The following is a 25,163-nucleotide window of genomic DNA, read 5'->3' as shown; positions in this document are numbered from 1 at the left end:
GGTTTAAAACTAGACTTTCGTTCTCCTCCTCCAGTAAGATTTGTAGTCACAAAGACTGCTGGAGAAAGAAACAATTCTATAGAACTAGAAGTCTTGGAATTATTAAAAAAAGAAAGTCCTGAGAGTTCCAAGGGGACAGGAGGCAGAAGGTTTTTACTTTCTGGTGAAAAAACCTTTAGAACAATTATAAATTTAAAAAAGCTGGGTTCTTGATCTTAGAAAAGTTCAAAATGGAGACCAAAATATGAAAATAAATTTGCTCTATCCCAATTGCTTCATGGCGGTCCTGGACCTAAAAGATGCTTATTTTCATGTCCCTATCCATCGAGACTATCAGAAGTTCCTCCGAGTGGCCGTAGAACTAGGAGGAATAGTCAGACATCTACAATTTCAGGTCTGTCAATGGCACCGAGACTGTTCACAAAGGTAATCTCTGAGATAGCAGCTCATATCAGGGAGAAGGATATTCTTTTTATCCTTTATCTGAACGACTTTTTGATAGTTGGAGATTCATGGGAGGCCTGCAGGGAAGCAGTAGAGAACGTGTCTCAGATTCTGGAGGAAATAGGATGGGTCTTGAACAAAGAAAAAATTGACACCAGAACCCTGGCAAAGTCAGCATTTTCTAGGATTGCTGCTGGATTCAAGGGTACAGACGTGCTTCCTGACGGAAGAAAAGATCTGGAAATAAAGAAAAAAAAATACAAGATCTAGCCCAGAGCCCAATAATATCCATGAGAAAAAGGTATGTTGATTCTGGGAAGTTTGACATCATGTATTCCAGCTGTTGTATTGGCCCAGTTCCATTCCAGAGGCCTGCAGTGGGACCTGTTGACAGCTTGGGAAGGGGGAAAGAAACCCTTAGAATCTTGCTTAGTTATTTCAGATCAGATCAGGTAGTGGTTGATAAGAGACAATCTAACCCAGGAGGCTCTTTGGATAAGGAAGAATCTTTTATGCTTGTCTACAGATACAAGCCCTTGGGGTTGGGGGGCCCATATTCTAGAACATTTGCAGCATACGGGTAGGCTACCCGACACTGCTAGATTTGAGTGTGTAGTTCCCTTTAAGCCAGTCAGGCCGGTTACCGGCGATTCTTATCACAGCCAGCAGAGGGAGCCCCCAGTTCAGTATAAATAGGCTAGGGCCTAGCTCAGGAAGGAGAGAAGTTTCCAGACTCAGTGCAGAGAGGATTCCCTCCTGAGTCCATGCATAGAAGTCAGAAGGGCATAGCTAATCAGCCTGAAGACACAGAATACCACAGAGGCCGATCAGAGAAAGCAAGAGGTACTCAAGATAACAGAGGAGGTACTAGATAAGGATCGATTCAAGGGTACGCCAGATAAAGGGCATTAGACCTTGGAGAGAAAGGCACATGTAGCAGGACCAGTCAGGAATGTTGAGTAAGCCGCCTGTACTGCATCTCCTGTAATCAACACTCTGTATAATGCCTTGCTAAGACCGGCCATTCTGTACTCCCAAGAACCACCTGTATTGCTATAAGAAACCAACCGTCTTTTATGGAACTGTGCTCTTCCTGTGTCCATGTATTATCCTGACTGATATTCAGTAAAAGTTCCAGTTTTTGTTGGCTATCCTGTGCTTGCTTCGTTCTTCCACCATACTTTACACGGCGTGTCACCGTTTAATTGACACTGGCGTCACGAACTCTTTAACTACCTGCCTGTTCCAGTGTTTGCCCCAATTGAAGACGACAGTGGATCCCAGGTTAGTGGTCAATCTGCACTACAAAGCCCAGCATACACTACTGACCCCCTGGGACACTGCATCGCTCTTTTTGGCGTCACGAACAGGATCCGCATACTTCTACAGTGCAGAGAAGTGTGAACTGTGTGCTTTAACTATTCCACCACCGTATGGCAAAGACTGTACCCTTTATTTCCAAGCCGGTGGATTGAAATTGTGCCTGGGAGGAATCAGAGGCGCTGTACTGTGTTGCGCTACCCCCAGAGGGAAAATCGTATTTGTGGACTGTGATTTATTGGACTTTGCAACACCCTGCTTGCTGTCAGGGAATCGTGATCAAGATGGCCACCGGCCGCCTGGAGTAAAGTTTCCCGCGCTGCTGAGGACCTCCGTGGGCGGATCCCTTCAAAGACACAGAGAATCCCGCCCTCTTCATCATCGCACCGCCGCGGCCCTGCTTTTCCTGCGTCAGCAACGTCACCGCGTACACAGGACGTCCGGAGTCTCACGAGATTTGGCCTGCGCGAACCCGGCGATACCGGTAAGAACTTGTATCCGGAGGGAAGGGGATTGTTCCGGCCCCTTTAGTCACCAGCGGCCACCTCGTAATAAGTTAACATGTCAGATCCGGGAGTTGCCGAGCGGCCGGACCCGGGAGAGCTCGCGGCTCCTAATCATCCTGTAGCCCCCAGCATGATGCCCTTTACCATGCCTTACTATTTTGGGGCCCCATGGTTTCCCCGCTATAACGGAGAGGCCCATACCCTAAGAGACTTTAAAGAAAAGTTACTGGCCTTATTCAAACTGTACCCCATAAATGCCGATCAGCAAATGGAAATCTTGCTAGCGCAACTGGAGGGGGCTGCCCGCAGAGAGGTATTATCCTGGCCTGCTGCGGAACGGAGTACTCTAGAGCAGATATTCACCCGCCTCAGGGCCACTTTTGAAACGAGGACTGCCTCAGAGATAAAGATGCACTTCTTTGGCAAGAAACAGAGGCCCGGTGAGTCCCTCTGTGACTATGCCCTATCACTTCAGGAGGCTTTGGGGGCTGTAATCCAGATAGATCCCAAGGAAGCTGATAACCAGGATCAGACCCTGAGGGAACAATTTATTACTGGAGTGGCTAGTGAGCAAATAAGGACCCAATTAAAGATGCTGTCCGCCCAACACCCTAACAATACCTTTCTGGACTTTAAAGAGCTGGCTATAAAAATTCTGGGGTCAGCAGTATCTACAGAGTTGAGCACCCCACCTGAGTTATCAGCCTGCAGGTCAAAACCGCTTGTCATTAACCGAGCTGAGGCCGGTCAAGCTGTTCAGGCTACAGCTACCGATACTATCGCCATGCTGACAGAGCAAGTAAATCACCTCACTAAAAGCCTAGAGAGAGTGTGCAGAAAAATGGAGGAATGGGAAAAACCTATGATGTCAGAAGAGGAGTTCCTGTCACCCTCTAAGCCGTTCCCACCTCCATACCAAGAGACTCACCCCAGGGATCCTGGGAGGCGTAATAGGGGTCGCAAGCGGCCCGTGTGTGCATACTGCAAAAAGATGGGACACACAGAATCCACTTGCTGGCAGTTAAACGGGCAACCCCTGAGGCTGAGGACCACCCCTCGGGAGGTAGAACACTAGGTCCAAAAGATCCAAATTGGATGCCACGGTATGTAGGATCCCATCCTAAAATCAATGTGGAGATTAACGGGGTCCCCTTTGAAGCCCTATTAGATACTGGGTCTCAGGTCACTACTATTCAGCTGCCCGCCTTTGAAAGATTCTGGGACACCAACCAATTGACCCAGCCGCCTGAATCCTGGGTAGAGATTATCGCCAGCAATGGCAAACCGGTAAAGATCCATGGATACTGGGAACCCACCCTACAGGTGGGAGAAGTAACCTTGCCTCAACAGGGGGTGATAGTAGTACAGGCTGGCGACAGAGGAGGACATCCTGTCATTCTAGGCACCAATGTCTTCAAAAACTGTTATGCAGAAATACTTGCCGTATTACATCAGACTCTGCCCACCGCTTCCTCTGCGTCCAAGAGGGTGATTCAAAAGACTATCACTGTGTTAAGTGCCCAGCAGAGGTTTGCTAACGGGAAAGGAGAAATTTGTACTGCCAAGATTCGTGATAATAAGCCTGTGACTTTGCCTCCTAATTCCCAAACTCTCTTATGGTGTCGTGCTGTCCTGGGAGTCCAAGGCCAAGATTATCCGGCCCTGGTGGAACCAATCCAGATGGAGAACTACCCTTACGTGAGAGCTGCCAAGTGCCTGGTGAACGTCTCCCAAGGTAAAGTACCTGTCCGTCTGATTAACCTGAGTGATCATCCTGTGGCGCTTACTAAGCATTACCCTGTTGCCCAGCTTTCTCAGGTGTTCTTCCAAGACATCATCCGTCTTCCAGTGACAGAAAAGCCGCCAGCTGCAGTCAGCGGATGTCCGCCGGTGCCCCAGTCACAGGTACCCTGGTGGGAAGAGCTACATGTCGGGGACGAGACTACCCCCCAACATCAACAAGAAGGGATACTACGGCTTGTCAAAGAGCACCACCAGGCCTTCAGTAAACATGCTACTGATTATGGAGAGGTTAGTGCCATACAACACACCATACCTACTGGCTCTCATCCTCCTATCAAGGAGAGATACCGACCCTTACCGCCTACTTCTTATCAGACTGTAAAAGAAATGATCCAAGAGATGAAAGACTCTAATGTAATCCGGGACAGTCGTAGCCCGTGGGCGGCACCCCTGGTTCTTGTAAAGAAGAAGGATGATGGTATCCGTTTCTGCGTGGACTATAGAAAAATTAACCAAATAACCCACAAAGACGCATACCCACTGCCCCGCATTGAGGAGTCACTAACTGCTCTGGGCTCCGCTGCCTATTTCTCCACATTGGACTTGACCAGTGGCTACTGGCAAGTACCCATGGCCCCGGCAGATAGGGAAAAGACTGCTTTCACCACTCCCATGGGCCTGTTCGAATTCAATTGTATGCCGTTCGGGTTATGTAATGCCCCAGGAACTTTCCAGAGACTAATGGAGCGGTGTTTGGGTCACAAAAACTTCGAAACAGTGCTGCTGTATCTAGATGACGTCATTGTGTACTCAAAAACATATGAAGACCACCTGAAACACTTAGCAGAGGTCTTTGAAATCCTTGTCAAATATGGCCTGAAGGTAAAGCCATCTAAATGCCACTTGCTCAAACCTGCGGTAAAATACCTGGGGCATGTGGTAAGCGGAGAGGGCGTACAACCTGACCCTGATAAGTTAGCGGCTGTCCGTAACTGGCCGGTCCCCACTACCGTCAAAGAGGTGAGGGGTTTCCTTGGTTTTGCCGGCTACTATAGACGTTTCATCCCCCATTTTGCTCAAATAGCCGATCCTCTCCAGGAACTCTTGAGGGGGCAGCCCAAGAAAAGTCCTAGAACTCCAGTGCTCATTGAGTGGAATGAAGAGAGAGAGATAGCGTTCCAGTTGTTAAAGAAAAAACTGACCGAGCCTCCCGTGTTAGGTTATCCCGACTACAGCAAGCCCTTCCATCTGTATACTGATGCTAGCAAGCGAGGCCTGGGGGCTGTGTTGGCCCAGATCCAAGAGGGAAAAGAAAGAGTGATAGCTTATGCAAGCCGCTCCCTGAAAGGAGCTGAGAAAAATGACCAGAATTATAGTTCCTTCAAACTAGAATTCCTGGCATTAGTGTGGGCAGTGACGGAGAAATTCAAAGATTATCTAGCCGCTACCCCATTCATTGCATTCACTGATAATAACCCTCTGGCACATTTAAATACAGCTAAATTGGGGGCTCTGGAGCAAAGATGGGCCTCTCGTCTCGCCAACTATGATTTCTCTGTAAAATATCGCGCTGGACGTACTAACGACAATGCTGATGCTTTATCCAGACTCCCCACAGAGACAGCTCCTGATGATGTGCGGGATGCTTGGGAAGATGTAGAAATGCCGGCCTTCTACCATAAATTTGCTCAACAGGATCAGGCTCGGGCTACCAGTAACAGAGCTGCAGTTCCTTCACCCTCCAGTAGGCCGGAACTCAAAGAAGAAAGGTGGGTGAAACTACAGTCTGAAAGTAGAGTGATGGGTGAATTGTTGGACTTCATTACCAGTGGCAGAACCCCTGAGAGGATTCGGCGTAAGAGTACAGATCCTGAGCTCATCAAACTGTGGAGACAGCGCAATCAACTCTTCATACAAAAGGGCCTGTTGCTACGGAGAAGCCTAGACCCAGTGTCCAACGAAAGAGTGCATCAAATTCTCATACCCCGACGAGATGCAGGTATGGTGTTGGAGATGTACCACAATCAATCCGGTCACTTTGGGGTCCAAAAGACTGAGGCCAATATCCGCCAGCGGTTTTACTGGGTGGGCATGAGAGAAGACATGGAGAAGTGGTGTCGGGAGTGCGTAGCCTGTGCCTTGAAACGAGGTGAACACCATGATCAGAGGGCACCACTGAGACCCATTGTAAGTACTCGTCCTCTTGAACTTGTCGCCATCGACCATGTGAAACTGGAGCCTAGTCGCTCAGGGTATGTGTACGCTATGACTATTATTGACCATTTCACTAAGTTTGTTGTAGCGGTGCCTGTGAGAGACCAGACGGCCAAGACTACAGCCGAACTGTTCTGGAAACACTTCCTCCTGCCCTACGGTTGTCCAGAAAAGATCCTCACCGATCAAGGTCCTGCTTTTGAGTCCCATCTGTTCCATGAACTGTGCCGCCTGCACAACTGTAAGAAGATCCGGACGACGGCCTACCATCCGCAAGGTAATGGATTATGTGAAAAAATGAATCAGACCTTGATAGAGATGCTGAGGACCGTGCCTCCTGAAACCAGGGGAGATTGGCCTAATCTGTTGCCACAGCTCATGTTCACATACAATCATACCATACACTGTTCCACCGGGTATACCCCCTTTTATTTGATGTTTGGGCGCCAAGGATTATTGCCTGCTGACCACTCCTTGGATGTACTCGTACCTGATGGCATCAACCCATTCCCTAATACCGACTGGGTTGCTGAACACCAAAGGCGATTGAATACAGCCCAAGCTATTGTTCAGGAACGTATGGACTATGCTAGAGACCGGCAGCAGAGAGACTATGACCAAGCAGCCCATGCAGAACCCCTGAAGATAGGGGCTGTGGTATGGTTAAAAAATAACCGCCGTACCAGTAAACTGGACAGTAAATGGGAGCAAAGTCCTTATGTTGTCACTGCAATCCCAAATGTTGGGACTCACACTTATGAGATCATCCGGGAGGGCAGGGGATCCCAAATTGTACACCGAAACCGGTTAAAGCTTTGCCTGACACCAGGACCCAGTGCCGAGAGTTCTATATCTGAACCCCCTGTGTCAGAGTCATCGATACAGCCCGAGGATCCTATGCAGGCTGTCCGAAATCTAAGGTATGACGCCGATCCCATGCATTGGCTTCTGACACCATGGTTGAACTTGTTGGTGCCCGCTCCGGCACCTACTGTACCTTTACTTCCAGAAGAGCCGGTTCAAGATGCCCCGGATCCAGTTCCCCCTCCAGTGGATCCTGTTGTTCCTGTTGTTCCCGTTGTTCCCGTTGTTCCTGACCAAGGTCTCACGGATGGAGATCCTCCTGTTGCTACTCCCTCTTCTACCTCGGTGCTAAGGGAAGAGGAGACCCCTGTGTTGAGAAGGTCCACCCGGATGACCAGGGGACGTCCGCCAGTCCATTTAAGAGACTTTGACTATGCTGGTGGTGTCTCCTCCCGAACAGTTACTATCGGAAATAGCCTGCTTGATGTTTGTGCGCAAGAATGGACTCCTCCACGTGAGCCCTTGCCTGTTCTACACCCACGGGGAAACCCTGTGTAGTTCCTTATTATACTTCAGTCAAGGAAAAAAATAGACTAACCTGGTTCACCTTAAGTCCGCTGTGCCAGGTCAGCGGCCGTGCCTAAGAAGAAAGAAGACGCCCCTTTTTCTTGCGTCAGTTATTGCAAATGTTATATTTTTATGTGAAATAGTTGTTTATTATATTTATAATGTAATGTTTAAATTATGCATCCGCTTATGTTGGTTCAGGCGTGTGTGTGAGTACGAGGCCTTACTCACGTTAAAGTCTGGGGGTGTGCAGCATACGGGTAGGCTACCCGACACTGCTAGATTTGAGTGTGTAGTTCCCTTTAAGCCAGTCAGGCCGGTTACCGGCGATTCTTATCACAGCCAGCAGAGGGAGCCCCCAGTTCAGTATAAATAGGCTAGGGCCTAGCTCAGGAAGGAGAGAAGTTTCCAGACTCAGTGCAGAGAGGATTCCCTCCTGAGTCCATGCATAGAAGTCAGAAGGGCATAGCTAATCAGCCTGAAGACACAGAATACCACAGAGGCCGATCAGAGAAAGCAAGAGGTACTCAAGACAACAGAGGAGGTACTAGATAAGGATCGATTCAAGGGTACGCCAGATAAAGGGCATTAGACCTTGGAGAGAAAGGCACATGTAGCAGGACCAGTCAGGAATGTTGAGCAAGCCGCCTGTACTGCATCTCCTGTAATCAACACTCTGTATAATGCCTTGCTAAGACCGGCCATTCTGTACTCCCAAGAACCACCTGTATTGCTATAAGAAACCAACCGTCTTTTATGGAACTGTGCTCTTCCTGTGTCCATGTATTATCCTGACTGATATTCAGTAAAAGTTCCAGTTTTTGTTGGCTATCCTGTGCTTGCTTCGTTCTTCCACCATACTTTACACGGCGTGTCACCGTTTAATTGACACTGGCGTCACAAACTCTTTAACTACCTGCCTGTTCCAGTGTTTGCCCCAATTGAAGACGACAGTGGATCCCAGGTTAGTGGTCAATCTGCACTACAAAGCCCAGCATACACTACTGACCCCCTGAGACACTGCATCGCTTGTGGCGAGGCTGTCAGAAGTCAGCTTCCTGAAATATGAAGGAACTTATGGCGGTAAAATTTGCTATGTTAGAAGTTCTTCCATTAATATCAAACAGACATCTCAGAATCATGTCAGACAACAGCATTGTAGTTTCCTATATAAACAAGCAGGGGGTACCAGAAGTAAAACCTTAATGTTGATGGCGAGCGAGATTCTTCAGTTGGCAGAAAGAAATTGTAGTTCCATCTCATCAGTCCACATTAAAAGGCACAGAAAATTTCCCAAGGGGAGTGGAGTGTAAACCAGCAAATTTTTAATAGGATTACAGACAGTTGGGGGGGTTCCTTCAGTAGACCTTTTTGCTACTAGTCAAAACAGGAAAGTAAAGAAATTATTTTCTCCATCTCTAGAGGGATCCCCTTGTGGTCTGGATGCCTTCCTTCACAGTTGGAAGTTTCCTCTGGGGTATGACTTCCCTCCCTTTCCCTTGATTCCCAGGGTGTTACAGAAGATGAGGGAAGATCGTACTCAGGTGATTTTAATAGCTCCCTTTTGGCCCAGAAGGACATGGTTTACATGGCTAAGAAAAATGTCGGTGTCGGACCCATGGGTCCTTCCAGAGAACCAGGACCTTCTGTCTCAGGGGCCAAATTTTTCATAAAAAGGGCCTCCATCTAATGGCATGGAATTCAAAAGGTTCCTGTTAGCCAAGAAGGGATTTTCTTCTGGCTTAGTGAGTTTTGCTGATATTGATATTGATTTTAGGGACATCCCCTCTCAGGTTCCGGTTCACCAGATTTTAGAATTCCTTCAGAAGAGGTTACAGTTAGGGTTATCTCCTAGCACCTTAAAAGTTCAGGAAGAGGCTTATCATTATCTTGATGTTAGAAGGTGTTTGACACAGTATTTGTCCTAGACTAAAGACTGGAGGAAGTCTTCATCGATGTTTCTTGTTTTTCACGGGAAAAGAAAGGGCCATGCAGCATGAAAAAATACCTTGGTCAGATGGATTACTTCAGCAATATCATTGGCTTACTCTTCTTTAGGGAAGTCTCCTCCAGAAGGCCTCAGAGCTCACTCTACTAGGGCTATTTTCACATCTTGGGCTGAGAGGGCTGCTGTATCTATAGAGGATATCTGTAAGGCGGCTGTTTGGTCTTCTCCGACTACTTTCTTTAAACATTACCATTTACAGTTAGACTCTTCTTCGGATCTAACCTTTACTACTAAGGTGCTTTCAGCTGTCAACCCTGATTGTCTCCTTAGTTTTCACTCTCGTGGTGCTGTCGTGAGTGAGGGGGAAAAATGAAGATTACTCTTACCGGTTATTGGATTTTCCTGAACCCACGACACCACCCTTATTCCCTTTTCCTGTTATTTTGGTGGTTGGTGCATGTGTGGGGTGTTGCAAAACAAACAAAAAAAAGTATGTGACAAGATTTGATAATATTTGCGGGCGGAGTTTCCGCTCATCTTTGGAAAGACATAGTGGAGGGCGAGAAGAGCCTCCGCCTTTTTGCTCTTCAGGTTTCCTGTCTGTGGGGGCAGAGCCCCTCTCTCGTGGTGCTGTCGTGGGGTCAGGAAAAAACAATTACTGGTAAGAGTAATCTTCATTTTCTTGTTGTTCTCCTATAACAGAGCAGAACGTCTCACTAAAGATCACAGGTGTGAACAGATCCTAACAAGTGACGTCCAGTAATATCCCTCATTGGTCGGTTTTCTGTGACTTCTTTCTAGATCTTCCCTGGCGTCCGGTCGTTGAAGAAATAGAGAAACCCATTTTCCATGTGAACACTGAAGCCAGATTACAGTGTAAAATCTCTCAGTACTTTCCAAATGATCTCACTGTGATCTGGTACAAGAAGATAAATAGGGGATATCTAAAGCTAACTGAGAACACTACACCTACAGCAGAGAGACAGCCTGACAACACGTACAGCTGTACCGCCAGCCTGGTAGTCAGACCATCCATACATAACCATGATGGAGCAGAGATCATCTGCACAGTGCAGCATCCGAGCTCAGAGCAACACGTGGAGAAATCTACAGGACCAATGCAAGTCTATGGTGAGTCCTTCAGTAATTACCAACTAGAACTGATACATCATTAATAACATCTTATATGAAGTGAATGTGCAATTCTGATTATTTTTAAGTAGATCCTTCTTATAAAATGTCAATCATCACCTGCGGGGTGTACCTGCTGCAGAGCGTCATACATGTACATCACCTGTGGGGTGTACCTGCTGCAGAGCATCATACATGTGCATCACCTGTGGGGTGTACTGCTGTAGTGTCATACATGTGCATCACCTGTGGGGTGTACCTGCTGTAGTGTCATACATGTACATCACCTGTGGGGTGTACTGCTGTAGTGTCATACATGTGCATCACCTGTGGGGTGTACCTGCTGTAGTGTCATACATGTACATCACCTGTGGGGTGTACTGCTGTAGTGTCATACATGTACATCACCTGTGGGGTGTACTGCTGTAGTGTCATACATGTACATCTTTCTGTTTGTATGGTTGTATTTTTCAGCACACCTCAGCTCAGAGCCCAGTCAGACCCCTGTGTTAACCAGATCTCACTTCAGATCACAGCCCCAATGTGAATAAGAATCTCCCATTCAGACCCCCAATGTAAATGACCCCCAAGCAAACCTCAGATCAGATAAAAACAATTAATTAACTTACCTCTCCTGCTCCGGACACCGCCACTCCTAATATCTATACTCTTCTAGTTCAGCCTGCTGCGCGCTGTGCTGTGACCGGACACCCACAGCGAGAGGTCACAGCACGCCGACGTCCTCACACTGCGCGCACTCACAGCACAGCGAGTGGCCGAGGACAGAGCCTGGGGAGCGCTGCATTCACCACTTCCCGGTCCTCCTGTACTAAAGAGCGCTTCCATAATGGAGGTGCTCATTAGTATTCGCCTCATAGGACGCACTGACATTTTCCCCAAAATTTAAGGGTAAAAAATATGGTAAGTGATCATGACAAGAGCCTCAGATAAAACTTCCAGCCAGTTTTTATGTAGGTCTATGTAAAAATGTGCACGTGTATATTTATATATACACACTATGTATATGTAACACCCCAGAGTTACGACACTCCTCTACCCCGCTACACACTGCCACCACCTACTGCACTACAATGTATTAATAAAGTTAATTAGGGACCAATAGGAGCCCCAACAACGCCCTACTGGAAAGCAGACACACAGCAGCCTCTAAGCCAGGGATCGGCAATCTTCGACACTCCAGCTGCTGTGAAACTACAACTCCCAACATGCACACCTATTTGGCTGTTCTTGTAACGATCATAGAAGGAAAAGGAGGATTCTGGGAGTTGTAGAGTCAGAACAGCTTTGGTGCAAAAAAATATGAAAAAGAAAAAGAGAAAGGTTTTTATATTTATCAGGATACTCATAAAAGTCCTTTGCTGGTCCCAGGGATCGGGAGAGAAAGTTGATCACAACTCTAATTTCCATCTAATCCCCACATTGTGTCAAAGGAAACATCTAAATGTGTACATCAGAGTTCGCCTCTATATTAGGCTTGGGAGATATTTTTATCTAATTAGAAATAAAGTATTGCATTTTAAGGGTCCTATTTCTATTTATAAACTTTTTGATTTGCATTTACACTGGGATACCACGCTATCTTATCTAGATCAATTTACGTTTCTTTTTTTAAATGTCTAAAGTCCCTAATTTTTATTCCCTGCAGCAAAGGCTGGAGATAAGGGATCCCTCCCATCCTTCTGGGGAGGCACTTATTACATGTGTACTCCATCTCCTCACCCAGCTGCCGATATGGAAGAGGTACAGCCACACGGAGCGGCCATGCTGTGGTCAAGAACTGCACAGACTATTAGCCCGCAGATTCCTTTCATTTAAAGAAAAACTAAACCTTTGTGTAACATTTTAATAAGAGTTTTTCTAATATACTTTATTAATTTTGTATTTTTATTATACATTCCTCCCTAAAGCGCACCATTCCCTGTGCGCTTAAAACTCAGTTCTCTGTACACCGCTGACCGCTCAGCGGTGTACGGGCTGTAAAGTTTATGAATGGGGCCACATAAGCAGGGAGTATGGGCAGGAGCACATATCGCTGCTCCTGCCTATGCCCCCCGGAGGTTTACTAACTCCTGGCATAGCCAATGGCTATCCTGTACCCATGTACTGTGCCAGGATTAGCTGAGCGAGCTCCTGCCTGCTCCGCTAAGCTAAGGGTACTGCCAGATCTTAGCTTAGCGGAGCAGGAAGAAGCCAGAGTTCGCTCCACTCAACTAATCCTGGCACAGTACATGGGTACAGGATAGCCATTGGCTATGCCAGGAGTTAGTAAACCCCCGGGGGACATGGGCAGGAACAGCGATATGTGGCCCCCTGCTTATGTGGCCCCATTCATAGGAGCGGTCAGCGGTGTACAGAGAACTGAATTTTAAGTGCACAGGGAATGGTGCGCTTTAGGTAGGGAAAAGTCTAATAAAAATCCCAAATTATTAATGCAGTATATTAGACAAACTTTTATTAGGGTTAGAGATGAGCTTAGTTTAGTGGTAAAAGCAGGATTGCGTTATGGATTCCGTTACCACGGACAATAACGCAATTCTATGACAGAATGTATAACGGAATGCCTTTAGAGGCCGTCATAATATAAGTCTATGGGCTGCATAACGGAACCATCCTGTTTCCGCTATGCAGCCCATAGACTTCTATTATGATGGAATGAATAACGGAATGCCTCTAAAAGCATTGCGTTATGCATTCCGTCATAGAATTGCGTTATGGTCCGTGGCAATGGAATCCATAAGGCAATTTTGCTTTTACCACCAAGCGAAGCGTGAATGAATTTCCTAACATAAAATTCACTCATCTTTAATTAGGGCATTAGGGACATCTTATTAAAATTTGACACAAAGGGTTAGTTACTCTTTAATAAAGGCCGCACTCTATAGTCGGTCTACATTGTTAATGGCCGCACGGCACCTTTAACACTGCAGGGTCATGAGTAGGGTTATTGGCTATGCTCGGGTCCCCTTACCTGACCCATTTAACTAAACCACCCCCACTTACCATCCCTAATAACCACACACAGCCACTGTTTGGATTAAATCGGCCACAGCAGCCATTCTTTATTAAATAATATAAATAACATGAACAAAACATAAACATTTGTATAAATATATAACTGACGAGGGAGGTCCTAGAAGCCGCCTAACTGCACCTTAAACGACCACAAACCACCACGGCTATTCCATCTTGCCCCCAGCCGCGTACCACAAGCTCGGGGACACCAACTGACGGACGCCGTACCAAGCCAACCAGGTGCCCCAACTCTGAGAGTCCAGCCCCACCATTGAGGCCCTCTCATTCACCGTTACCATCCAGTAGCCCCAGCTTCTATGACCTCCCCCCGCCAACAACGCGCAGCTTGACCGCAACCTTAAGCTCGCACGTTCCGCCACACCCGGAGGGCCCTCTCAACACCTCCCTGCAAATCAAGGGACCACAAGTCAATACCCACCGCATTAAGGTGGACCCCATCCTGTCTCCAAAAACCTCCAGTCCCTGCTTCCAACTCAGGGTGCCGCACCACCACTGCACCATGCTTGGCACAAAACCGCCCAATAACCCGGTTCAGTTTAATCCTGGCCTTATTGAGCTTGTCCACAGATCTCGCCTCCCTCCAGACCCTCCTGGGCACAATGTCAGACCATACCGTGACCATTGACGGAAAAAGGGACCATAAACGCAAGAAATCGAAACGAATATCCCTAATCAATTCCCTGCAGGGACGGACCCCAAGGTCATTCCCCCCAACATGTAATACCAAGACATCCGGGGCCCTATCCAGCCTAACGTGACGATGAACCTCCTGAAGCACACTACCCCACAACATACCTCTACACCCGATCCATCTCACCACGGCCATCCCACGCTCAAACCCCAACTGGCGCCCATTCTGTCGGACGTCCGCCCTCAAGGCCCCCCAAAAAACGAAGGAATGGCCCAAAATCCATACTAACAACGGCGCGGCACCTGCAAAGACAAGACAAAGACGGTTAGCACAGCCCTAAACCGCCCCTAAACGGACATACAGCCGAAAACGCTCCGACTCCCATCTCCCAATACGTTTGATCACCTCATCCCGCACCCCCAAACGAGCAGCCTCCGTGGCAGCCCCAATTCTGAAGGAATGACCCGTATATTTGGCAGGGTCCATTCCCAGATTACGCAAGCATTTCTTAAAAACTGCTATGAATTGAAATCGTGATAGAAAAGAACCATCCTCGTGCCTGAGAAGCGGGCCAGCCGCGACACCAGCCCCTCCTTGAAAATCCCGCAAACACCGTACCGGACACAACAAACATCTTGGCACCACAAACAAGGAAATAAAACGACCTCTACCGTCCTGATCCATCTTGGAAAATCTCAGAAATATCACCACCCTGTCGTCATATAAACTGACATCCTCCCATCTCAGACCCCCCTCCTTCCGCACACTCGCACACACTAACTCCCCCAAACGGAAGGCCCCAAAAAAGGCAAGCGCAAAAGCTAATCTGAACAGTCTGACCTCCCAAACCGAATGACACACTGCCGACACCTGCTCCCCCAGCTGCAATAACAATGAAAAAGACACCGGGAGACGGGAATCTTTGACGCGCTGAAACCTTCTATACCCCTTCAGAAGTTGCCGAACCAAAAAGGACTTAGTAACGTCCGGAGAACTCCGCAACTTGAATCCAAAGGCCAGGCCTGCGATGCAGCCGTTGATCTTTGCCACTGACCAACCTTGTTCCTTCGCATGGCCAATGAAAAGCAACAACGGAATCTCCCCGGCCAGCACCTCGACCCCCAGGTCAGCACACCACCGCTGCCACATACTCCACGCCTTATCGTACATCTTCCAAGTCCCCTCACTCAATGATGCCCGCAACAGAAACGCTAAGGTACCTCCAAGATCTCCCACAACGACTCCGGACACACCATCCCGACCCAACTCGCCTCCGGGGCCAACTGGCGAAACCGCTCCCACTGAAAACGAGAAAGTGCGTCAGCTATGCCATTAGAAGAACCAGGAACATGCACCGCCAACACCCAAGCATTCAGGGACAAACACCTCAGGACCAACTGTTGCAACAGGCAAACAACTTGGGGGGAAGAAGCAGTTACGCTATTGATGGCTTGCACCACGCCCAGGTTGTCACAATGAAACCTAACCTTCTTGTGCCTAAACTTCTCCCCCCAGAGCGTGACTGCCAACACAATGGGAAAGAGTTCCAACAAGGCCACATTCTTAACCCACCCCTTCAGCACCCAAGACTCCGGCCACTCACCCGCACACCATTGTCCCTCACAGAAGGCCCCAAAACCAACTCCACCCGCAGCATCCGTAAACAATTCAAAATCAAATGCATCAACCACCCCGCCCATAACCAATGCTCTGCCGTTAAACTGTTGTAAAAAAGAATCCCAAACCTTCAAGTCCCCTTTTAACTCCCTGCCTAGCCTAATAAAATGATGCGGAGACACCACACCCCCAGTCGCAGAGGCCAACCTCCTACTAAAAATGCGGCCCATGGGAAGGATCCTACAAGCAAAATTCAATTTTCCCAATAATGACTGCAGATCCCACAGGCGAATCTTCTTAGCCCCCAATGCAGCCGCCACTCCTGCTCTCAAATCTGACACCTTCTCTACCGGCAGCCTACACTCCATCCGCTGCGTATCAATGACAATACCCAGAAAACTCAGCTGAGTAGTCGGCCCCACCGTCTTATCCACCGCCAACGGGACTCCGAAAAACTCAAAAACAGACTGCAATGTTGATAACAGCAAAGAACAAACTCTAGATCCTCCCGCCCCTAAACACAGGAAATCATCCAAGTAGTGAATGATCGAACGACAACCTGATTCCTGAACAACCACCCACTCCAGAAAGGAACTGAAACGCTCAAAATATGCACACGATATGGAACAGCCCATTGGCAAACACCTATCCACAATATAGCCGCCATCCCAAAAACAACCCAGTAAATGTAGACTATCCGGGTGGACCGGTAACAATCGGAATGCCGCTTCAATGTCACATTTTGCCAACAGGGTACCCGGACCCAACCTCCTAACCCATTCCACAGCCGCGTCAAAGGAAGCATAAACCACGGAACAAAGCTCCGGGTCAATGCCCTCATTGACCGACGCTCCCTTAGGGAATGATAAATGGTGGATAAGCCGAAATTTGTGCGGCTCCTTCTTAGGGATTAAACCCAAAGGGGAGACCCGCAAATTACATATGGGTGGCGTACCAAACGGACCATCCATCCTTCCCAGAGAAACTTCCTTAGCTAACTTCTCTGCCACTATGTCCGGGAACTCCAATGCTGAGCGCAAATTCTTCCGCTTCTCCGCCACTGGTACCGGGTGAGAGGGAATATGAAAACCAAACTTAAACCCTAAACACAAAAAATCCGCTAACTCCCGGTTCGGATATCTATTTAGATGATCCACCATCCTTTCCACTCGTACCGGAGTCAGCCCCTTTTGCAAAACTATCCCCTCCCCTTTGTCTGCCCCCTCTAAAACATCTGCTAGCCCCATGGGCAGCTCCACACACGGAACATTCATGCCTAAATTTACATTTCTGGCCGAATTTACAATTTCCCTCATTGAAAAGGAAGCAGAAACCCCTCCCAACTGGGGGTGCCCCTGTACCTTGCTGCCCTCCCGCCCCTGAGTCGGTCCGAAAGGACTGACCACTCCTACCTGGCGCTGTCACCCTCATCCACAACGCAATGTCTTTATGGTCCCATCTCATATTGGGGCGGACCGCTTTCCTTTGACGAAACTGCTCGTCATAACGTAGCCACCCTGATCCCCCATAAACCCTATAGGCCTCCCCGATAGCATCCAGATAACAGAACAAAGGGGAGCAACATTCGGGACTCTTCTCCCCAATAACACTGGCCAAAATAGCAAAGGCCTGCAGCCAATTACTAAATGACCTAGGGATAAGGCGAAAACGCCGTTTATCCTCATCCTCCTTCCTTACACCATCTTTCTTTACCACGTCTAGATTGAACCGCTCCAACGGGAGCAGCGAGAAGATCTCCACATATTCCCCCTTCCAAATCTTTTCGCGTACCTCAGCCTTCAAATGCGCTCCCAAGGGACCCTCAAAGCAGACATACACTTCCCCTTTCGCCGCATCATCTAACCTGGGCCTATCCTCCTCACCTCCCGCCTGCGTCTGCACTGACACCGCCTCCGCCATACCCGTGCTCGCTGGCTGCGGTATATTGCTATTTCCTGTCCCCAACCCCCACGCTGTTAAGGGGGTGGCCCCCACTCCCCCCCTATCCTGACTAACCCCGGCTAAACCACACAGCAAGCGTCCCAAACCCCCGATAATATCACTATTGCTCCCACCTGCATTGGGCGCCCCGTTAAATAAAGATATCAAAGTTCCCAGTGATGTCTCACCTAACTGCCCGGGTGCTGTGAGCCCGGCAGCCGAAGATCCGGATTCCTGACGGACGGCTCCTGGATCCGCGACGGTCCCGGTACGGTCACTGGCGGTGTTCGTAGGCTGCGCCCCAGCCAGGACGCTGCTGGGCGCGTTAGGAATGACTCTGGGAAGCCCTCTGTCCTCCACGCCGTCTGGACCAGCAGAAAGCTGTCCGCCCGCCGCCAAAGGCCTGCACATGTCCCTGACCTCCACATACGCAGCCTCGCGCCTATCTTCCCGCCCAAGAGGCCTGCTCTGGGTAAGAGGGGCGTCCAGAGCAACCTCGTCCTCCTCCTCCGAAGGTGGTGAATCCTGGCAAGGCCTGCGCCCGTCCCTGGCACCGCCAAGCGCAGCCTCGTGTGCCAATGAAAGGGGCTCATCCTGTAAGGGCCTGCGCCGGGCCGCCCTGGCCGACCGCGCAGCCCCGCCGCCGCCACTGCTGCCGCTCCCACGCTGAGCAGGCCTCCGCCTCCCGGGGACAGGAGGGGATCCCGCAGCACCTGGTCCGGATTCCCTAGACGCGGCTGCATTGCGCTGAGGGGGAGGCCCCGCAGCCTCCTCAGGGTCCCGCCGGACATATGGATTCCTCCCACGCCGGGGGGCCGTAGGAGCGGGGATGCTAGAAGGCCCCCGGCGTGGAGGGTCCCTTGTGGGGCTCCTGACACGGCGCCGGACCCGGGGGGGTAGATCAGGGCTCAGGCGCGCCGGCGGCCGTACCCGCCGCGACCGTGTAGCCATGGGATTGGGGCTAGCTGTACCCCCCTCCGCTCCCCCCAGTAAGTCCATCACCTGCTGCTCTAACCATTCCGGGCCCCTGGAGACCGCCGCCTCTCTCAGCCGCCGCAGCATCGCTTCCACTGCGTCCGACATGGCAGTCTGCGATGCTGCAGAGATAACAGATGTGATGCCGGCTCCTTGCTCAGACAAAATGGCGGGCGCTACCTCGCCTCACCCTTCCTTAAGCGCGCCGCTCTCCGCCTCTTCCTGGCTCCTCCCCCCCCCAGCACGTCACCCCCGTTAACCCATTGCCTCTCCTAGCCCTCGCTGCCACAACCCCTCATGCCGGCCTTCCCTGAAGCGTACCGCTCCGTCCGGCCTCACTTTAACAACAATGAAGACGACGGCAGTGCGGTCTTCGTTAGTTAAATGAAAGGCAGCTGCGGGCTGATTGGCTGTGTGGTACTTGACCGCAGCACGGCCACAGCCTGACCTCCCTGGAAAAAGTCTATGGTGTACCGATAAGTCTTAGACATTTCCTGCCATTCATTGGCGCAGGGCGCACTATGAACAGCACAGGCCGCGCACTGAATGTAGGCGGGATATTATGGATAATGGAGGATACACTATACTGGACTGTAGGATTCAGGTTACATTGCAGTCTTGGCACTTTGAGATAAATAAGTGGGTTTTGGGTTGTAGTTTGGGCACTCGGCCTGTAAAACGTTCGCCATCACTGCTATAGGGGCTCTAGAATCCACAGAGGAGTCATCCTATAAAAGAAGCCTCATCTCTGGTCTCACGTATTATGTAATTTGCTATTTATCTGACTGTCAGGCTGGCCTCAGCTTTTCTAGCAAAACTTTCCCAGTGGTGGAGATCCGAACCTATGTAAGAGCAGAGAACATGGCCCCCAGCAGCTCTCATGTGGACCAGCTTGTCTATGGGGGATTCACAATCTGAAGAGGTGGTGTGATAACTGAGCGACCCGCTGATTACATCAAGGCTGAAAATAATTTATAATCTATATAATACCAGCTAAGCTTATGTTATATCATCTGCAGAGTGAAAAGTAGCAGAAAACAGCAATGAGAAGGAGCTGAGCATAAATGCCGAGACCTCCTGTGTTTTACTCATTTAGAAAATATTTCTCTATGGAATAGACAAAAATTTACCAAACCAGATGATTTCTCCCTATTCTGCAGCGGTGTAACATCTATTCTCTTGTCCAGCTTCTCCCAGGATGCAGGAGCCCATACGGTGGTCTCTCGGACAGAGAGGAGAAGGTCTCTGTACTCTCAGTTTGCAGGGTTTTTACCCCAAGCCGATAGACATCAAGTGGAGCTGCAGTTCAGACAGTGAAGTAACATCCAGAGAAACCTATCAAGACAATCCAGACTCAACCTACAATGTGAGGAGTGAGTGCACCGTCCCGGAGGAGGTCATCACCGACCATGACTTTAAGATCATAGTCACCTGGAGCCACGGATCACTGGGTGGACCAGAAAGGAGAGAGATGTACATAAAGGGACGCAGGTAATAATAAAGGTATGAAATCCTCCACACACTGCAAAGAGCCACATAACCCACAATAAAGTAGAATTCTCTAGAACAGGCATGCTCAACCTGCGGCCCTCCAGCTGTTGCAAAACTACAACTCCCAGCATACCCAAACAGCCTACACCGGGGCATTGTGGGAGTTGCAGTTTTACAACAGCTGGAGGGCCGCGGGTGGAGCGTACCTGCTCTAGAAGATGCTGGTAACGCACTGATACCGAGTCTGAGGAGGCAGAGCGCACTGCTGCAATGAGAGAGCCGGGATCTACAGCCCCCGATGTCTCATGGCACATTACTATTTGCCCACCATTGGTGTATGAACCTTGCCCAGAATACTTCTTCACTAGCCGACGTCTGCCAATAGGATGGTTTTACACGTCACATTAGTGTTTTATACAAAATGTAGCAGAAAAGCTATAAAGACACATTACAGTGTATGGAAATACCCCGCAGACCTGGCACGGCGCACTACAGTCGTGGCCAAAAGTTTGGAGAATGACACAAATATTAGTTTTCACAAAGTTTGCTGCTAAACTGCTTTTAGATCTTTGTTTCAGTTGTTTCTGTGATGTAGTGAAATATAATTACACGCACTTCATACATTTCAAAGGCTTTTATCGACAATTTCATGACATTTATGCAGAGTCAGTATTTGCAGTGTTGGCCCTTCTTTTTCAGGACCTCTGCAATCCGACTGGGCATGCTCTCAATCAACTTCTGGGCCAATTCCTGACTGAGAGCAACCCATTCTTTCATAATCACTTCTTGGAGTTTGTCAGAATTAGTGGGTTTTTGTTTGTCCACCCGCCTCTGGAGGATTGACTACAAGTTCCCAATGGGATTAAGATCTGGGGAGTTTCCAGGCCATGGACCCAAAATGTCAACGTTTTGGTCCCCGAGCCACTTAGTGTCACGGAATGTGTACAGGTAACAAGGCAAAACAACATGCATAAATGACTCGCTGGATCCAACAGCTAAGGAACAAAAGGGAGACCCCTGTAGAAGACCTGGCACTTTCCCTGGCTGCTTAGCCTATGCATAGATCCGAATGGTGGAGGTATGCATATCCACGTACCTTGACTATATAACCCCTGAGCACCCTACAATAGTGAGGGGACACGACCACCGGCTCCCTACACCAGACACGGAGGGAGTCAGGGTCACCTGGGATCCAGCAAACAGAAAATAACAGATAACAGTATAACACTTAACTTTGTAGAGGAGAGGAGAACCAGATGGGCATGCACACACACTCCAGGAAGAAATATAAGCCGCCCAGAAAAGCCTTCTGGGGAAGAATTTAAAGGGAAGCAATTAGTCCAACACATGACAGCTGAGAGAGGCTAAGGAGAGGAGGAGCTGAATACCACAACACAGAAACTCAAAGAGGAGGTTCTGAAAGGCCTCTGTCAGAGCTTCTCAGCTGTCTGGTTGTGACACTTAGTTATCACTTTTGCCTTATGGCACGGTGCTCCATCCTGCTGGAAAATGCATTGTTCTTCACCAAACTGTTGTTGGATTGTTGGAAGAAGTTGCTGTTGGAGGGTGTTTTGGTACCATTCTTTATTCATGGCTGTGTTTTGGGGCAAAATTGAATTGTGAGTGAGCCCACTCCCTTGGATGAGACGCAACTCCACACATGAATGGTCTCAGGATGCTTTACTGTTGGCATGACACAGGACTGATGGTAGCGCTCACCTTTTCTTCTCCAGACAAGCCTTTTTCCTGATGCCCCAAACAATCGGAAAGAGGTTTCATCGGAGAATATGACTTTGCCCCAGTCCTCAACAGTCCATTCACCATATTTTCTGCAGAAGATCAATCTGTCCCTGATGTTTTTTTTGGAGAGAAGTGGCTTCTTTGCTGCCCTTCTTGACACCAGGCCATCTTCCCTCCAGTCTTCTCCTCACTGTGCGTTGAGATGCGCTCACACCTGCCTGCTGTCATTCCTGAGCAAGCGCTGCACTGGTGGCACTCCGATCCCGCAGCTGAATCCTCTTTAGGAGACGATCCTGGCACTTGCTGGACTTTCTTGGACGCCCTGAAGCCTTCTTAACAAGAATTGAACCTCTTTCCTTGAAGTTCTTGATGATCCTATAAATTGATTGAGGTACAATCTTAGTAGCCACAATATCCTTGCCTGTGAAGCCATTTTTATGCAACGCAATGATGGCTGCACGCGTTTCTTTGCAGGTCACCATGGTTAACAATGGTAGAACAATGATTTCAAGCATCACCCTCCTTTTAACAGGTCAAGTCTGCCATTTTAGCCCAATCAGCTTGACATAATGCTCTCCAGCCTTGTGCTCGTCAACATTCTCACCTGAGTTAACAAGACTATTACTGAAATGATCTCAGCAGGTCCTTTAATGACAGCAATGAAATGCAGTGGAAAGTTTTTTTGGGGAATAAGTTAATTTTCATGGCAAAGAAGGACTATGCAATTCATCTGATCCCTCTTCATAACATTCTGGAGTATATGCAAATTGCTATTATAAAAACTTAAGCAGCAACTTTTCCAATTTCCAATATTTATGTAATTCTCAAAACTTTTGGCCACCACTGTACACAGTATATAAGTATATACATGATCACTACATAATAAATGAAAACCAATAATCCATATCAATAGGGTTTAAGCTAAGTCAATTCAAAAGTAATAAAACTGAATATATGTTCATGAAATAAATGTCAAACCTGATAAATTATATTTAATCAAAGTAAAGTTTCCCAGAATACTATCAGCTGGTGACATGCGAGACTGTATAGCACAATGCTATATACTGTATATATATATATAGCTGATGTTCTAACTATATGTATTGTTTTTTATACTGTTCTTCCCAGATGATCCGCAGTCAGGATGTAAAGCGGAAAACCACAGTATACCGCAGGAATCAATGCTCCCCTAGACAACAATGACTCCGGCGTTACACGTTCCATCAAGGCGAGGCGTTGCGGCCAGCTGCTCAGTGTAAATTGCTGCCTTCTCCTAACTCTATAATTTGACTGTAGAGCAATAAACACATAAGACGCACCGGGGCCCAACAACCCTCATGATGAAGGAGCCATGACATTAGTTGAACCTATTTGCTGCTGGAGGTATAATATATCCTCATTCATCTTCGTCTTCTGCACACGGACTACAGCCTGCAGGACCAGGGGGAAAAAATGCAAATCTTTAAATTTATGGGGGTCTTATCCTTTTCATTCTCAGGATGAGCGCGGTCTCAGACGTTGGACCTCCAGTGATCATGATGTTCTGGTATATAATGATTTGAAAATCTATAAATTTATGGGGGTCTTATTCTTCTCATTCTCAGGATGAGCGCGGTCACAGACTTTGGACCTCCAATGAGCATGATGTTCTGGTATATAATGATTTTCTATAATATTATAAAAACAAATACCTAATTAACCTGTTTATGACTGTGTGCTGTAAATGTACTGTGTGAGTGCCCGGCTGTATAACTGCTCCTGCTTTGTGTCCTCTCGTGTAGTGTTGGGTGCGAATATTGCAACTTCGAGAATTCGCGAAAATTTTGAATATAGTGCTATATAGTCGTATTTACAAATATTCTAGATTTTATTTTCATCAGAACCCATGACCCCTCCCTGCTTCTTGCTTGTGGGCCAATGAGAAGGCTGCAATGTCTTTGTCTGAGCTTAGCAACATCCCTAGCAACCAATAGGAAAGCTGCCTCCCCCTTACTATATAAGAACCTCCCCAGAAGCCATTTCCTGCAGTTTATTGCAGTTCTGAGAGAGAGAGCTGTCCATACATACTACAGACATAGCGCTGTGATGTCACAAGTTGGACGTATTGCAAAAAAATATGCGCATCATTATGCCAAATATATTGGAGCACTTGACTCTATCTGCACATAGAGCTATTGTAATGTTCTGCCGTGCCGACCATTTTCTCCAGTCTCAGGAAACTTATACAGCTTGAAAAATGTAGCACAAGTGACCTGTAATTCTTATTATTACTTTGGCGATTTTCGCAATCAAGAATATAATCGTGAATTCTCAAATATATGACGAATATTCTACAAAACTTTCACAAAATATTGCGAATTCGGATATTGCCCCTGCCACTCGTCACTACTCTCTTGCTGTTATCCCCTAGAACAGGGGCTTCCATCTACACCCCAGTTACAGCAGAAAACGGCAGGATAAGAAAAACTCCACTTCTGCAGAAAAGACAACTTCACGCCAGTCTGACGTACCTAAGGACAACCTGGAAAAAAATTATGCATACTGGAAGCATGTCCTTAGGTCAGATGAGACACAACTACAGCTCTTTGGCCATGGAGACATTGTTTATGTTTGGAGGAACAAGAGAGAGGCTTATAACCCAAAGAACACCGTCCCCACAGTGAGACACGGTGGTGGGAGTATCATGCTGTGGGGATGCTTCAGGGTATCTGGACCTGGGGATCTCGTCAAGGTTAAAGGAATCCTAAAGAAAGAAGGAGGATATGTGAAAGTTTTGAAAGAAAACCTTCTGCAGTCAGCAGCAAAACTTGCAAACTACAGCAAACAACTGTAGACTGTTATCTAGCAAAAAGGATACACAATTGACTATTAGCACCGGGGGGGGGGGGAATCATTTTGACCATGGTAGTTTTTGTTTTTTGTGAAATACCTTCATTTCTGTGGGCAAAGTAAAATGATGTAATTATTTGAAAGACAACTGGGATGTCTAAGGGCTCTTTCACACTTGCGTTGTCCGGATCCGGCGTGTACTTCATTT

At 48.1% G+C, this 25,163-nt stretch overlaps 1 protein-coding gene across 2 annotated transcripts in view; it reads left to right on the top strand.

The window, feature by feature from the left end:
* Nucleotides 1-24,009, top strand: part of LOC122945126 — a 110,768-nt gene extending 86,759 nt beyond the window's left edge. Inside the window, exons 19-21 of one of the 2 annotated variants that reach the window (XM_044304014.1) lie at nt 10,348-10,677; nt 20,083-20,386; nt 23,255-24,009. In XM_044304014.1, the coding sequence (XP_044159949.1) occupies nt 10,348-10,677; nt 20,083-20,386; nt 23,255-23,258 (638 nt within the window). In that variant the 3' untranslated portion in view covers nt 23,259-24,009. Of the gene's footprint in view, nt 1-10,347; nt 10,678-20,082; nt 20,399-23,254 lie in introns of both variants that reach the window. The other variant, XM_044304015.1, reaches the window with a different exon arrangement.
* Nucleotides 24,010-25,163: the final 1,154 nt, after the last annotated feature.

Source organism: Bufo gargarizans, chromosome 8 (genome assembly GCF_014858855.1).
Source record: "Bufo gargarizans isolate SCDJY-AF-19 chromosome 8, ASM1485885v1, whole genome shotgun sequence".
Lineage (NCBI taxonomy): Eukaryota > Metazoa > Chordata > Amphibia > Anura > Bufonidae > Bufo > Bufo gargarizans.
This window is presented reverse-complemented; position numbering and strand designations above follow the sequence as displayed.